This window comes from Tupaia chinensis, unplaced genomic scaffold (genome assembly GCF_000334495.1).
Source record: "Tupaia chinensis unplaced genomic scaffold, TupChi_1.0 Scaffold145814_1, whole genome shotgun sequence".
Lineage (NCBI taxonomy): Eukaryota > Metazoa > Chordata > Mammalia > Scandentia > Tupaiidae > Tupaia > Tupaia belangeri.
This window is the reverse complement of record NW_006205672.1, coordinates 451,732-466,768: the sequence shown is the minus strand read 5'-3', so window position 1 is coordinate 466,768 and position 15,037 is coordinate 451,732. Positions and strand designations below refer to the sequence as shown.

The 15,037-nt window shown below is 53.0% G+C and overlaps 1 protein-coding gene across 2 annotated transcripts in view; it reads right to left on the bottom strand.

Annotated features, from left to right (window-relative positions):
• Positions 1–619: 619 nt before the first annotated feature.
• RORC (RAR related orphan receptor C) overlaps positions 620–15,037 on the bottom strand; it is a 27,460-nt gene continuing 13,042 nt past the window's right edge. Inside the window, exons 3-11 of one of the 2 annotated variants that reach the window (XM_027768284.1) lie at positions 13,040–13,125; positions 12,597–12,738; positions 10,899–11,384; positions 10,561–10,682; positions 9,463–9,595; positions 9,239–9,310; positions 8,655–8,765; positions 6,926–7,035; positions 620–887 (exon numbers count right to left, since the gene is read on the bottom strand). In XM_027768284.1, the coding sequence (XP_027624085.1) occupies positions 726–887; positions 6,926–7,035; positions 8,655–8,765; positions 9,239–9,310; positions 9,463–9,595; positions 10,561–10,682; positions 10,899–11,384; positions 12,597–12,738; positions 13,040–13,125 (1,424 nt within the window). In that variant the 3' untranslated portion in view covers positions 620–725. Of the gene's footprint in view, positions 888–6,925; positions 7,036–8,654; positions 8,766–9,202; positions 9,311–9,462; positions 9,596–10,560; positions 10,683–10,898; positions 11,385–12,596; positions 12,739–13,039; positions 13,126–15,037 lie in introns of both variants that reach the window. The other variant, XM_027768283.1, reaches the window with a different exon arrangement.

Here is a 15,037-nt window from a genome sequence, read left to right as displayed (position 1 = left end):
ACCAGCCTCTAAAATCTAGTTTTAAAGTGCACATAAGAGGTTTGAGTTCTAGCTCTAGACCTGTCTGAGATGCTCTTGGCCTTCGTTGTACCCTGCCCCCCATCCCATATAACTACCCCTGGCCCCTCACCCTCATCCCATCCTTACTCTCCAAATATAAAGTTTTCTTTTAGACCCCAGGAAAAGGGCAGGGCGCCCGACGGCTTCCTTGCTGCGTGGTAATCCAGGTCCGTGTTACGTACAGGGCCTCTGGGCCAGCTGCTAGTCTCTGAGCTTGACGCCTCTCCCCCAGCCGCAGCCCTCAGGGAAACGCAATGAGGTATTTCAAAGGCCTATTCTTAGCTCCTGAGCCCAGAGTTGAGTTCTGTTCCTCCCAGATGCCCTGGATTCCTATTTTCTTGAGGACATCTTGGTCGTCCTAGAGGTCCTTCTGTCCTGCCCACCCTGTGCCTCCCAGAAGCCAAGGGTGAAGAGATATGGGAAAGGAGACAGAGCAAAGCCGAGGCTGGAGGTGAGTGACTCTCTGTCCCCACCCTCTGGGCTACTGTCCCTCTGCCAGGCAGCCTGTGGGCAGAAATGAGTCTTAGCACTTGCTCACTCCCTCAGGCAAGGGCGGCAGCGACCACCTTCCAGAGGACGTGGGAGAGGAAAAGGCTGAGGGTGGAGCAGGTCCAGGGAGCTGGGCCAGCAGGTTGCAGGGAGAAGAAAGGAGCCCCTCCTCCAGGTCACTTGGATAGCCCTTCAGGTGACTCGATTTCAGTGCTGAAGAGCTCCTTGTAGAGCGGGGGAAACGCAGCTTGGACCACGATGGGGTGGAGGTGCTGGAACATTTGCAGCTTTTCCACGTGCTGGCTACACAGGCTCCGAAGCTTCCCCTTGGGTGGCAGCTGGAGGAGGTCAATGGAAAAGGACACGTCAGTACGTCAGCTCCTCCCCAGAGAAAGAAATCCTCTCCCTTTCCTGGGCTGGGCCAGCCCTCCTTGGCGCACTTGAAGTGGCCACATCTCGCGGTAAGAAACACAAGCGAGGGGACTTTACAAGGTTTGTAGAAAAATGGAATTAAAATACGAGCTTGTTTTAGAAGAAACACTTTTGAAATCCATGTATGGGTTTTTCATCATACACATTTTCCGTGACTTTGTTTATTTGTTTGCTATAGGGTGCTTGCACTCACCAGAGAGATGGGGGTAGGAGGTGGGGGAGGGATGGCCATGCCCAATCCCTTCTCCTCCACTCTCCTCTTGGGATGTTGGGCATGCACACACACATGCCTGGCATGGTTTTCAAGCCACAGGGCTAAGACTTGAACTTTGCAGTTGGCCATGTAGGATCCAGTTGCCTTCACCACCACACTGGCTATCTCTTCCATGAACTTTTCAACGACCCCACATATGTGTTGGGGAAACACATATGTGAGGTGAGTGAGAGCCGGTGTGGGACAGGTGGATATTTTTGTGTGAAGCCCCCAAGCTGTGCTCCTGCTACTCCTCTAGGGAGCCTTGTTGAAGACTAACTGGGACACACTCCGTGCTTTTATGACAGCGAGCTCCTGTGCGTGTCACAAGCTGTGTCTTTGTGTTGTTCTCCCCACCCGAAATGCCAACTCTTCTTTGCTTGAGTAACTCCTACTTACCTTCAAGTGTCACCTCCTCCAGGAATATCTCCCTAACTACCCCCTGATCTGGATGAAGGGCTCTTTATGTGGGCTTCCCTCTGTGGGGCACTTACCACATGGCAAGGAAATGGCCCAGTTTGCCTTCCTGACCTGGACGTGAGCTCCTTAGTTAAGGTCTCTCTGTCTCTGTCTTTCTCTTTCTCCCTCTCTTTGTATCTTTTGAGCCTATCGTAATACTTAGTACACGGCAAATGCTCAAACTTCATTTGAACTAAACAGACGTTCTAAGCGGGTCCCTAACACTATGACTAGTAAACCAGCACAAGTAGCACTCTGCCAAAGGGAAGTGAAGAAGGTGCCGAAATCCCCGAGGAGGTATAGGGTGACCTCACTGGAGAAAGGCCGGGAAAGCCGTGGATCTCATGCAGTGTCCTTTGTCACCAAGTACGTCTCAGCCAACATGGCCTCCCTCCCCCAGCGAGTCTTCCAGGACGGGGGCAGTCGGGGAAGAGCAGGCAGCATGGTGACTCTCATATTTCCTGAATCCATTAGCGTTTCCACGTGCTGGCTACACAGGCTCCGAAGCTTCCCCTTGGGTGGCAGCTGGAGGAGGTCAATGGAAAAGGACACGTCAGTACGTCAGCTCCTCCCCAGAGAAAGAAATCCTCTCCCTTTCCTGGGCTGGGCCAGCCCTCCTTGGCGCACTTGAAGTGGCCACATCTCGCGGTAAGAAACACAAGCGAGGGGACTTTACAAGGTTTGTAGAAAAATGGAATTAAAATACGAGCTTGTTTTAGAAGAAACACTTTTGAAATCCATGTATGGGTTTTTCATCATACACATTTTCCGTGACTTTGTTTATTTGTTTGCTATAGGGTGCTTGCACTCACCAGAGAGATGGGGGTAGGAGGTGGGGGAGGGATGGCCATGCCCAATCCCTTCTCCTCCACTCTCCTCTTGGGATGTTGGGCATGCACACACACATGCCTGGCATGGTTTTCAAGCCACAGGGCTAAGACTTGAACTTTGCAGTTGGCCATGTAGGATCCAGTTGCCTTCACCACCACACTGGCTATCTCTTCCATGAACTTTTCAACGACCCCACATATGTGTTGGGGAAACACATATGTGAGGTGAGTGAGAGCCGGTGTGGGACAGGTGGATATTTTTGTGTGAAGCCCCCAAGCTGTGCTCCTGCTACTCCTCTAGGGAGCCTTGTTGAAGACTAACTGGGACACACTCCGTGCTTTTATGACAGCGAGCTCCTGTGCGTGTCACAAGCTGTGTCTTTGTGTTGTTCTCCCCACCCGAAATGCCAACTCTTCTTTGCTTGAGTAACTCCTACTTACCTTCAAGTGTCACCTCCTCCAGGAATATCTCCCTAACTACCCCCTGATCTGGATGAAGGGCTCTTTATGTGGGCTTCCCTCTGTGGGGCACTTACCACATGGCAAGGAAATGGCCCAGTTTGCCTTCCTGACCTGGACGTGAGCTCCTTAGTTAAGGTCTCTCTGTCTCTGTCTTTCTCTTTCTCCCTCTCTTTGTATCTTTTGAGCCTATCGTAATACTTAGTACACGGCAAATGCTCAAACTTCATTTGAACTAAACAGACGTTCTAAGCGGGTCCCTAACACTATGACTAGTAAACCAGCACAAGTAGCACTCTGCCAAAGGGAAGTGAAGAAGGTGCCGAAATCCCCGAGGAGGTATAGGGTGACCTCACTGGAGAAAGGCCGGGAAAGCCGTGGATCTCATGCAGTGTCCTTTGTCACCAAGTACGTCTCAGCCAACATGGCCTCCCTCCCCCAGCGAGTCTTCCAGGACGGGGGCAGTCGGGGAAGAGCAGGCAGCATGGTGACTCTCATATTTCCTGAATCCATTCTCTTCCCATCTCTACTGCTTTACTCTGGTGTCTGCACTCTTGCAGTAGCTTCATTAATTCAACAGATGTTTGTTAACCCCTCTGAACCTAGACCAGGCACTGTGACAGGCTCTGGTGACATGCCAATGAATAAAACATCTGCCTTTATTACACTTATATTCTAGTGAGGGAGCCAGAAAATAAACAAGCATGTAACACGTCAGAAAATATGTTTTTTAAAGAAAACTGGGGCTGGCCCTGTAGTACGGTGGTTAAGCACTGTGCAGAGGGAGCCGGATCCCACATGGCCAATCATCCTGGCCTGGGGGATAGGAAACAAGCACACACACGCCCTGGGTGCACTTGAGGATCCCGATAGAATGGGAAAATGGAGCAAAGAAGGGTTGCAGGTGACTAGGCCTTGATGGAGGGGGTGTCTCTCTCTCTCTAGTGTGTAGTCACACACATATGCCCTCTGGCAAAAGAAAAAGAAAGGAGGGAAGAGAAAAGAAAAGAGAAAAAAGAACAGAAGAGAAGAGAAAAGAAAAAAAAAAAGAAGAAGGAAAAGAAAAAAATCAAAAGCAGGGTGAGGGGTTGAGGGTTTTCATATGGGATGATTGGTAGAGAAAACCTCTCCCGAGTCTTCCCGCGTGGAAGGAACTGTACAGGTGCCTGGAACAGCCGATGCAAAAGCTCTGAGATGCAGCTGGGCTTGATATGCTCAAGGAATAGCAAAGGAGGCCAGAGGGGTTAGAAAGGGTGGTTGAGGGATACAAAGGAAGATTAGGTGATTAAAAAAGGCAGGAGTCATGTATTAAAGCCAGTTGGCCATGACATGGTCTTAGACTAGGTTAGTCACAGGACGGTTGAGAATAGAGTAGGACATGATATGATTCCCTTCGTTTATTTTTAGTTATTGCTATTGGGTCTATGCACTTGTCAGAGATGGTGACACAGAGAGAGAGTGAGTGAGAAATCACCCCCCGGGGGTGTCATGCCTCAACTCCATCTCTTCCATTCTCCTCTTAGAATTTTGGGCATGTATACACACACACACACATGCCTGGTGTGATTTTCAAGCCGCTGGGTCCAGGCCTTGAACTATGCAGTTGGCCACATGGGATTCAGCTACCTTAACCTACATGCCACCTGTCTTATTAAAAGAGCCACCATGGGTGCAGGGTAGATGTTGTGTGGCTGCTACAGGACAGACAAGAATAGAGCAAGGCTTCAATTAAGAGGCCTCTAATCCAGTAAGTAAGAGGACCAGCAGATGGCGTAGCGGTTACATCTCTGGACTCCACATGGCCGACCACAGTTCAAGTCCTTGATCTGGTGGCTTTAAAAATCACACTGGTCTGAGGAGAATGGAGGAGAAGGTATTGCAGTGTGGCCATCCCCCCTGGGGGTGATTTCTCACTTTTCCTCTCACTGTATCTCTCTTCTCCAGCAAGCTCATGCTCCCTAAGGCAAGAACCTATTAAAAAATAGTGCAAGTGAGAACTGATACTGGGAGAGCAACAGTAGGAGAGGTATTATATTTTTTTGTTTTAATTTGCTAGAGGGTGCTTTCTATAGACACACACACAATGAGAGAGAGAGAGAAAGAGAGAGCGCACACATAAGCACTCCCCAGCGAGAATGGCCATGCCACAATTTCTTCCCTTCCATTCTCCTCTCACGATTTTGAGCTTGTGTGCATGCACACACATACACACACACACACACACCCCTGGTGTGTTTTACAAGCCATCAGGTCCAGGACTTGAACTGTGTGGGATCTGGCTGCCGTAACCGTCTGGCCGGCCCTAAAATTCATATTTTTTTTGTTTTTCGCTATAGGGCAGGTGCGCTCGCCAGACAGACAGAGAGAGACAGAGAAACAGAAAGTGAGAAATCACTCCCCAGGGGGATGGTCACGCCATAATCCCTTCTCCTCCATTCTCCTCTTGGGATCTTGGGCACGCACGCACACGCACCCGGCGTGAGTTTTAAGCCACCGGGTCCGGGACGTGAACTGCGGTCGACTACGTGGGAGCCCAGCGACATAGCCATTACGCTAACTGCTGGTTCCCTAAAATTCATATTCTTTAGGGCAGATACTCTCAAGTAATTTCTGTATGCTCAACACCCAGCACTGTGCCTGGCACACCACGAGGGCCTGCTTGAATGATTGTGTAATGGTTCCTTTACACTGGTTCCAAGGTAAACTGCCTAAATAACAGGTCTGATTATATTATTCCTGTAGCCTTGGGGCTCCCCAACGCCTTAACTCTACTATGTCACTGAAAGTTCTCTCTGATTTGCCCTGACCTAATTTTCAGGTGTCTCTTCTGCTACTCTCCTGCCCCGTCAGTCTATCCTAGTCCTGATTTTACACTTAAGCCACAATGTACCAGAGCTGTTCCCCCTATGTGTGCTATTTCACCTCCTTATTTTTGTCCATATTGTTCCCTAAGCCTGGAATACCTGTCCCACCCCCATGAAAATGCTTGTTAAACTCATAGATCTTTCATGGCCTAGTTAATCTTTTTTTAAGTTTTTGCCATAGGGTGTGTGTACTTGCCAGAGAGAGACTGAGAGAGACAGAGAAAGGGAAAGTGAGAAATCAACCCCCAGGGGTGATGGCCATGCTGCCATCCCTTCTCTATTCCCCTCCTGGCATCTTGGGCACGCATGCACATGTACCCAGCATGAGTTTCAAGCCACTGGGTCTTGGACTCAGCCTGACTACTATGCCTACGGCTGGCCCCTAATGGCCTACTTTAAATGCCATGCTCTAGGAAGCATTTATGATCCACACCTTGTACCTCCAAATTATTTTTAATTCCTGTTGTATGCTCTCATAACATTTCCCCAATATCTCTGTTATAGCAAGGTACTGGGGGTACAGTGATAGGTGAACAAGTACTGGGATTAAATCGTGGCTTAAGACTTTTGACACATCATATGAGCAAGTCACTGAAGCCTCCTTATGGCCACAGGAGATTTTAACACCCGTCCAATCGACTAGGATGCCAAGAGGATGAGAAATATCAGGAAGGCACTTTGTTAATCGCATTAATATTATATCACATACCGCATTTTCCTCTGTATTAGAATTAGTAGTACAAGAGTTCCTGCTTCAGACCAGATTAAGATGTCTTGGTGGGAGCAAGGCCCAATTCTCTGTATCTTTCCACAGCGACTTGTACAAGCAGGTGCTGGGTAAGTGTTGGCTATATTAAACTGAATTGTTCCCTGGAGGTCCCTCCCAATTCCAGACTCTAACTTTGCATCTCTGTGCGCACGGAAATAGCTGCTCATTCCCTTCGTCCTGCTGCTGCTGCAGGCCCTCTGACCCAGTGTGGTGCTCCAGCACTCCCTCCCGCAGACTCTGGCCTCACGAGCCCTGATGTCACAGATCTGGCCCTGGGCCTGGCCTCTGCTGCCCCAGGGACTGCTCCTACCTTTGCCAGGATGCCTTGGCGATGAGTCTTGCAGAGATGATGATGAAAGGCCAGCTCCAGATTGTACTGCAGCTGTTCTACTTTCCTTTTCTCTTGGAGCCCTGGTCGGTCTGAAGGAGGGGACGGGACCATAGAGAGAACGAGAAAGACCATGGGATGTTAACTTCTTCTTTTTAAAAATAATTTAATTTTGCATTATTCTTTTTAACTTGACCAGAGAGAGACAGAGAGAGAGAGAGAGAGAGGAAAAGGGAGAGAGCAAGCCACCAGGTCCAGGACCCAGGTCCAGGACTTGAACCACGTGGTCACGTGGGAGTCCAGCAGTCCAACCATCATGCCACCTGCTGGCCACCTGCTGGCCCCTTCCCCCAGGGATGTTAACTTCTAACAAAAGGGTGCATCTTTTCAAACATGTATTGGATAGAAGCCTTCTCAGCTGAGTGTGTGTGTGTGTGTGTGTGTGTGTGTGTGTGTGGTGGTTTGATAGTGAACTCTGGGATCCTAGGGTTGGCCAGCTGTCTCCAAGCAGAACTGGGGAGAGAGGGAACGGATGAGAACTTCCAATTCCCACACTGTAAGCTACCTTCTCCTGGTAAGCTGGTATTTCACACACCCATTCAAGGCAAGGCACAAGGATTCTGCCATGGGGCAGGGGGCTGGGGCTAAGAACGCTCCCCTTACTTTTGCTGAGAATGGTTCCTTCCTGAAGCTGCACAGGCAGCCCCAGGGCCTCTGGAGCAGTCTGGGCTGGTTGTGGTTAAGGGTTCAGGATAAGTGCGACACGTAAACCTCCTTTGCCCTTGTTCCATAAAATACTCACAAGTCATCTCTAAATTTTTGATGGAAGCTCAAGAGGTGTGCTTAGGTTTCTACACATTGGCGGAGCCAGAGGACTGACACTCTTAATCTGCAAACTCAGGTCAGCTGCTTGACCCACTTCCCTAGGTCCTCTGGATACTTAGCATTCAGCTGGCTCAGCCCTGCCCACGCCATTCTCCCTAGAGTGGAGAGCCAGAGTCCTGCCCTTACAAGCAGACAATTTTCAAATTACTTCACACGGAGCAGTGATTTTCAACTTTGGTGGCCTGGAGAGGATGCTAGAAATTTGGGGCAGGGCCAGCAAGTGGACTCCCACTTAGCTAACTGCAGTTCAAGTCCTGGACCTGGTGGCTTGAAACTCATGGTTGGCATGTGTGCGTGTACACCAAAATCCCAGGAGGAGAATAGAGGAGAAGGGATTGCAGCGTGACCATCTCCTGGGGGATGATTTCTTACTTTCTGTTTTTCTGGCAAGCATACACACCCTAGAAGCAAAAATTTCTCTCTCAAAAAAAAAGAAAGAAATTTGGGGACACCCCAGGTCAATTACATCTGAGTCTCTGGAAGTAGCACCCGGGTGGTGGTAGTTTTTAAAACTCCACAGGTAATTTCAGTGTGCACCACGGTGGAATCACTGATGGAGACTCACAATCAGATGGATTTTAGAGAAATGTTGATTTCCTCCCAGCCTCATTTCTCCCACCCCACCTCATGCTACCCTTGTTCCTCTCGCTGAGGCTCCTTTGAATCTTCATTTCAAGTCATTTCATTTTATATCGAAAGTGGGTAGGGCTCATTCTGCTATTCGAAGCAACTGCCCAGATTTAACCACATCTGAAGGTCTGCACCTTCTAATATCTGCGTGTCCCTGCCACCCGAATGTCCTTTACCCACGCCCGCCAGCACTCACTGGCATTGATGAGGACGAGGGCTGTGTAGAGGGCAATCTCATCCTCAGAAAAGCGCAAAGCACTCAGGGAGCGGGAGAAGTCGAAGATGGAGCTGATGAGCTCGCTGCAGCCTGGAGGAGTGGAAACGAGAAGAATGAGCAAGGTGAGTGTGGCCAGGGTCCCCGCGGACACCTCCCTTTCTGTGTTTGGAGAAGAGAGGGCAACCGGTCCTGAAAAGAGGGTGCTTGGGTATGAAGCCTTGGATGGGGCTGGTGTCCGCATCCTCTCTCAGGACCAGCAAATGGCGTAACGGTTATGTTGCTGGACTTCCACATGGCTGCCCATGGTTCAGGTCCCGGACCCAGAGGCTTGAAACTCATGCCAGGCACATGTGTGTGTGTGTGCCCAAAATCCTAAGAGAAGACTGGAGGAGAAGGGACTGTGGCATGGCCATCCCCTCGTTTTCTGTCTCTGTTTCTTTGGTGAGCACATGCACCTTATAGCAAAAATCTCTCTCTCTCTCAAAAAAAAAAAAAGAATCCTCTCTCTCACCCCCCCTGCCCCTCACCCAAGGCTCGGAACAGCTCCATGCCACCGTATTTGCCTTCAAAGAAGACGGTGTGGTTGTCGGCGTTGTAGGCCCGGCACATCCTGACCAGCACCACCTCCATGGCCCCTGGGCAGTAGGGAGAAGAGATGAGGGACTGCGTCAAGCAAGGCCAGGAGTCTGTCTCTGACCCCCTTAGTGTCACCTCCCTCCACGTGGCCTTGCCCTGTTCCGTGCCATGTCCCCTCGGCCCCCCAGGCCTGCCCACCCATCCCGGGCACCTGCTTTAAGTAGCACGATCTGGTCATTCTGGCACAGCTCCATAAAGCCCGAGAGCCTCTTGGCAAACTCCACCACGTACTGAATGGCCTCCGTGAGACGGTGGGCACAGCGCTCCCACATCTCCCACATGGACTGCAGGGAGGGAGGGGGGTACTGCTGCAGCCCTCTGCGCAGCCCTGAGACCTCCCCGACCCCCAGAGAGTGCCACCTAGTGAGCTGCAGGACGCAGGTTGCTCTGAACTCCCACCTTCTCAACACTGGCATCTTAAAAAGCCTATTCTTAGCACGAACGGCCTCAGAGGTCAGTTCCTGTCATTCGGTCCCACGTACTGAGCACCCCCCACACACTCGCAGCTGCTGACACTGAGTGAGCTGTTGTAGGGGAATGAAAAACGAATGAGATACAGCTTTGCCCTCAAACAATTTGCATCCCGGTGAGGTGAGAAGGACACACTACTCCCCCCCCTTCTAAAAAGGACATACCCAAGGTCTTAATAACCTCCAAAAGCAAATGCAAAGTGCCAAACGAGTGCTTCTAGAGCAGGTGGTATTGTCAGGGCATGATGGGAGAGGGAGAATAAACTTTGGAGCTTCGTGGATCTGAACTTGCCTTTGGCTATATCACTCTGTGACCTTGAGGAAGTCAGTCACCTGCTTTAAGCTCAGTTTCCTAGTGGTTAAAATCAGGAATAAGTGCCACCCTCCTGGGCTGGATGTGGTAAAGGTTCGAGAAAACGTGTGCAGAGCATTTAGCACAATGCCTGGCAGGGAAGGGGTGTTTACCAAAGGGTAATCGGGGCTCTGATCATTGCTACGCTTGATGGGGGTGGGCTAGGAAGGAGAGCAGGTGGTGAAGGAGATAGGATGGAGTCTAGGCAACATTTTAATAGAGGGGCTGAAGAAAAATTCTTGCCCACCTGCTAAGGTGTAGACAGAGGCACACCCACCAAGCCATACGTGTGCAGTATGCACGTTTGCTGGCGGACCCGTGAGTGTCTGATGCCCTGCCCCGCCCTGGCCCCCACGCATGTGCAGGTAGCCAATCTGGACTCCCCCAGAGCTGGCTGTCCTCCCTTCCTCGCAGTCTCGTGGCTCACCTTCCTCTGGTAGCTGGTCACCTCCTCCCGGGAGAAGATGTTGGAGCGCTGTCTCAGCAGGTCCTCCAGCCGCAGCTGGCATGTCTCTCGGTAGGACTTACAGACGTTCTGCACCAGGTGCTCTGGGGCCAGAGGAGGAGGGCATGGCTGGAGCTCGAGCGGCTCCAAGCTCTACCCACACCAGGGCCTTCCTCTGCTTGGCTTTCCCTGTTGGGTCTCCTCCCTCAGCCCATTTTCCGGGACCTGTCAATTCCCTCAGGCTCATTTTCAGCTAACAGGGTGCTGGCAGAAGCCCCTCCCTCATCTTCACCACCCTCTCGGGCTCCCCAGCTGCTCACCTATCTCCGTCAGGGAGGCATAGGGTGCCTCTGGGGTGCTGCGGAAACTGGGGCTGCAGTAGCTGTCCGAGCCTTGCCCTGGTTCCCCAAGCCCAGGATGCCTGCGTTCCTCAAAGTCAGGGCTCAGCTGGCTGCCTGTGCTGTAGAAGCTCGCTCTGCCCTCAGCCTTGCCCCGCTCGGGGCTGTAGTCGACGTGGTATGAGGCCCCATTGAGCCCTGCCTTGGCCAAGTTGTTGGAATAAGAGGACCCAGAGCCTGAGGCCCTCAGGTGGCCAGGGGGACAGGCAGAGGCCTCAGGCAGGTCAGGCGAGGACCCCAGGGGCAGCTGGCCATCCGGGAGCCCCAGGGTGTAGGTGAGGGGGTCTGCTCCTTGGGCCCCTGCTGAAGGGGTCTTGGCCACTTGTTCCCGTTGCTGCTGCAGCTGTTTCTGCACTTCTGCGTGCAGGCTGTCCCTCTGCTTCTTGGACATGCGGCCGAATTTGACTGCTGAAAGAGGTCCAGGATGGGGGTTTGTGAGGCCGGAGCTCGTGGCTCAGGGCAGTGTCAATGGGCAGTCTGATCATTGCAGGGTTACCGTACTCCCTGGAGAGCCGACTCCAGCTGGCTTCTCCAGCCTGGCCTGCTAGCCCCCCTTCAGGAACTTGAGCTCAAGACCCCTCCCACCTCTCCTGGCTTGCTCCAGGGATCTGTCCTGCCTGCCCTTTGCATCTCTTGAGCAAAACCATCTAAGTTTGAAACCAACTTCTAATAGTGATGAATCAAGCAATCAGCCTGAGCTGGAGATTCTGACCTCCTGATGTTGGGGCTGGGGGTAGCCGAGGAGGGGGCCTCCAGCTGTATTGGGGTCACCACGCCTGCCTGGGAGGGTCGGAGGAAGAGGAGAGCTGCGAACTCAGGTCTCCCTGTGGTCAGGCCTGCAGGCTCCCGCTGACCTAGATACTCACCACAGCCCAACCCGGGCTCCGCGGCTTGTGTCTGAACATCCTCTTCTGCTCTCTCTTTCCTGCCTCTTGACTCCCCCCGCCACCCCTCCCAGGTGTGGGGGCACAGCCCCTTGCCCCGCCTGCCCCTTTGCACCCCTGTGTGTTTCCTTTCGCTTTGTTATTTTGGGCACCAAAAAGTGCTGACAAGCTTTTTCTGGCTCCTCATCACTTCATGTCTCCCCCAGCCCCGCCCTGGGCTCCTGTGGGGGTGCACGTGGGGAGCACCGCTGAGCCGATGGTGGCTGGGGAAGGGGCACGGGCACCAGGACACTGGCCCTCCCCAGCCCCACTGCTCCTGGTTGTTCCCAGGCTGATTCTGGGGCAGCTCTTAGCCACAGTCATGTGTCCTGGAATGGGAGTGGGGGACTAGAGAGGGTGATGAAGCCGCACCTTGGTGGCAGGGTGGGAGGGGAAGATGTAGGACCTTGGGGGGACTGAGCCAGGGGAAGGCGGAGTAGGAGACTTTGTCTAAAGGAAGACAAAGAGTTCTGGGGCCTTGGAAAGGAGGTTCATTCTAGCGGAGCCTAAAGCCAGCGACTCCGAAGAGCTTCGATGGGGGCGATCTGCCCACCCCCTCAAGTGGAAGAGTCGAGGGGCTGTAGGAGAGCAGGGCCTCCAGAGGGACCCTTCTGCAGGTGGACCCCTGTCTAGTGCAGCCGGCCAGGCTGCTCCTCTAAGACTGGACAATCCCCAGAGACTGCCCCCTTGGCCTCACCATCTCGGGACATGCCCAGTGCCAGGCATTTCTGCAGGCGGCAGTGTTGGCATCGGTTTCGGCTAGTGCGGTCGATGGGGCAGTTCTGCTGGCGGGTGCAGGAGTAGGCCACGCTGCACTGCTGGCTCCGGCGGAAGAAACCCTGGGGAAGGCAGGTGGAGATCGAGACCGCCTGGCGTGGCCAGGTCCAGCTCCCAAGGACCTCCAGCCCTTGCACTGGCCCCAACTTCTCTACATCCTGCAGCCTCAGTGCTCTCTCCTCCATCTCCGTGCAATTGCAGTTTCTCCTGCAATCACTTCTCCGACTTAAGACAAGGCCCACCCCGGGTGGCTGCCTCAGGAGGCCATCCTTGGAGTCAGAACAAAAGCCGCTGGGCCCTCCTCTTTGAAGAGTGTGTGTGCACGTGTGCACGTGGGTGCTCATGCATATGCCTGCAACTCACCTTGCACCCTTCACAGGTAATAACCCCGTAGTGGATCCCAGACGACTTGTCCCCACAGATTTTGCAAGGGATCACTTCAATTTGTGCTGGAAGAGAGAAAGAGAAGGAGGTCAGCGCACCCGGGAGCCTTCCTGCATCCTACCCCCATGTACTGGGGCAGAGACAGGGCCTTGGTGCTTCTCCCACCTCTCCGGCTAGCTCCAGCTTGCCATTTCCCCCTTACAAATAAAAGGGGAAGTGGAGTGCCAAGTGCTTCTCAGCAGAGTCTGAGGAGGCTGGTTTTTGTTTCATGGGGCCGTCGAGGGGGGCAGCCAGAGTTATCAGCCCTACGGAGGCAGAGAAGCAGCTGCAGAAAGGCCACCTGCTCAGTCCTTCAAGTTAAAAAGCTCCAGTTGCCTCCCTGCTGCCTTGGGACTTAGGAGTCCTCACAACACCTGCTTCCCGCCCAAGGGGCTTCCTCTGTGCCCCTCCTCCACTGGGTTCAGCTCCCATGGGCAGAATGCGGGGCCTGGCAGGAAGGTGTGGTAGACCAGGCTGGAGCCAAGGGGGGTGGGGAAGGGCAGCAATGCCAGCCATTCTTAGCCAGGCAGTGGGGGCTCAGGGAGGGGCGGCCCAGGGACCAGGAGCTGAGAGGGCAGGATTCACAGAGGGGCCCAGAGAGGCCAGAAAGAAGGGTGAGGGAGCCCAGGAGAGTGGGGCTCAGCAGCCTAGCCCTGCTCGATGCCCAACAGCCCAGGGGAAGAACCAGACAGGGGTCCTGAGCCCTTGGACCAGGGTGTAGAGTGTGGCTCTGTGCACATCGGTGTATAAGTGTGTGTGCATACGTGTTTGGGGGCATCTCTGTCCAAATGTGTGAGCACAAATCATTTATGTTAAAACTGGCCGCCCGAAGGTGTCTTGGGCTGCTCCATATAGGTCATCGTCTCACTCAACTGCTTCACTTAGCAAATGAAGGGCTGCACCAGAGGAGGTAAGGCCGCTGACCCAGGTTCACACGGCTGGTTTTCCTAAGAGCTGGATATCGCAGCTCCCCTGAGCGTTCCATGCTGCTGCTCTCTGTACAAGGCTTTTGGAACAGACAGTGGGCATATTTGACGGTGTGCTTATGTGTGTGTGTGAAAGATACACGTGTTTAGTGAGTCGGGCACATCTGCAGGGGCTGGCACACATTACACACTGGTATTTCTGCATTTGCTCACTGGGTACCAGGACCCCAGGTCCGTCTCCCCAAGTTCATTGTGGCCTTGCCTGCCCCCAGCCCTGTGGTTTGCCGCTGGCCCCATGTTTAGCTCCTCTACCTGCCCCGTTGTCAATGCCCACAACTCTCTGCTGAGTTTTGGGTTTTTTTAAGCACTATTTACTTTTATTTTATGTGTTAGTATTATTATTTTAAATTTGACTAGAGAGGGACAGAGAAAGAAAAAGTGAGAAAGCAAACTGCCAGGTCCAGGACTTGAACCACGATCAGGCATGTGGGAGTCCAGCACCTTAACCACTGAGCCACCTGCCAGCCCAGTTTTAGGGGACTAACAGGAGGTTGTCTCCCAGGCTGTCCTTGAAAGGCAGATGGGCAAAGCTTGGAATCTCCAGCTACTTCAGATATCCTCAGCACTTCCAAGGGCATACCAGCCTCTTTCCCGCCATTGCTGACCTGCTGCTTTCCTCCTGAGCAGGGAGGTCAGGGAGGAACAGGCCAGTAAAGTGGTCCAGGGCCAACCTCTCTCATCTGTGACATGTCTCCCCGCTAAGGGGCAGGGGAATTGGTAGCCTTCTGAGAGGGCAGCCCCACCCCAGTCACAAGTAGAGCCTGCTGATGCGAGGTAGGGAGGGAGAACATGGCTTACCTACCACTCCCCAAAACACTGTTCCCATCCCCTCAGGCCAGCCTTGAGCTGAGTCAGAGCACTAGCTGCCTCCTTGGGGGACAGGACGCACAGGAATTCTCTCTTCCCTCCCCCCCCCCCACCCCATTTTTGTCCCCGCCAACCCCCGCGCTAC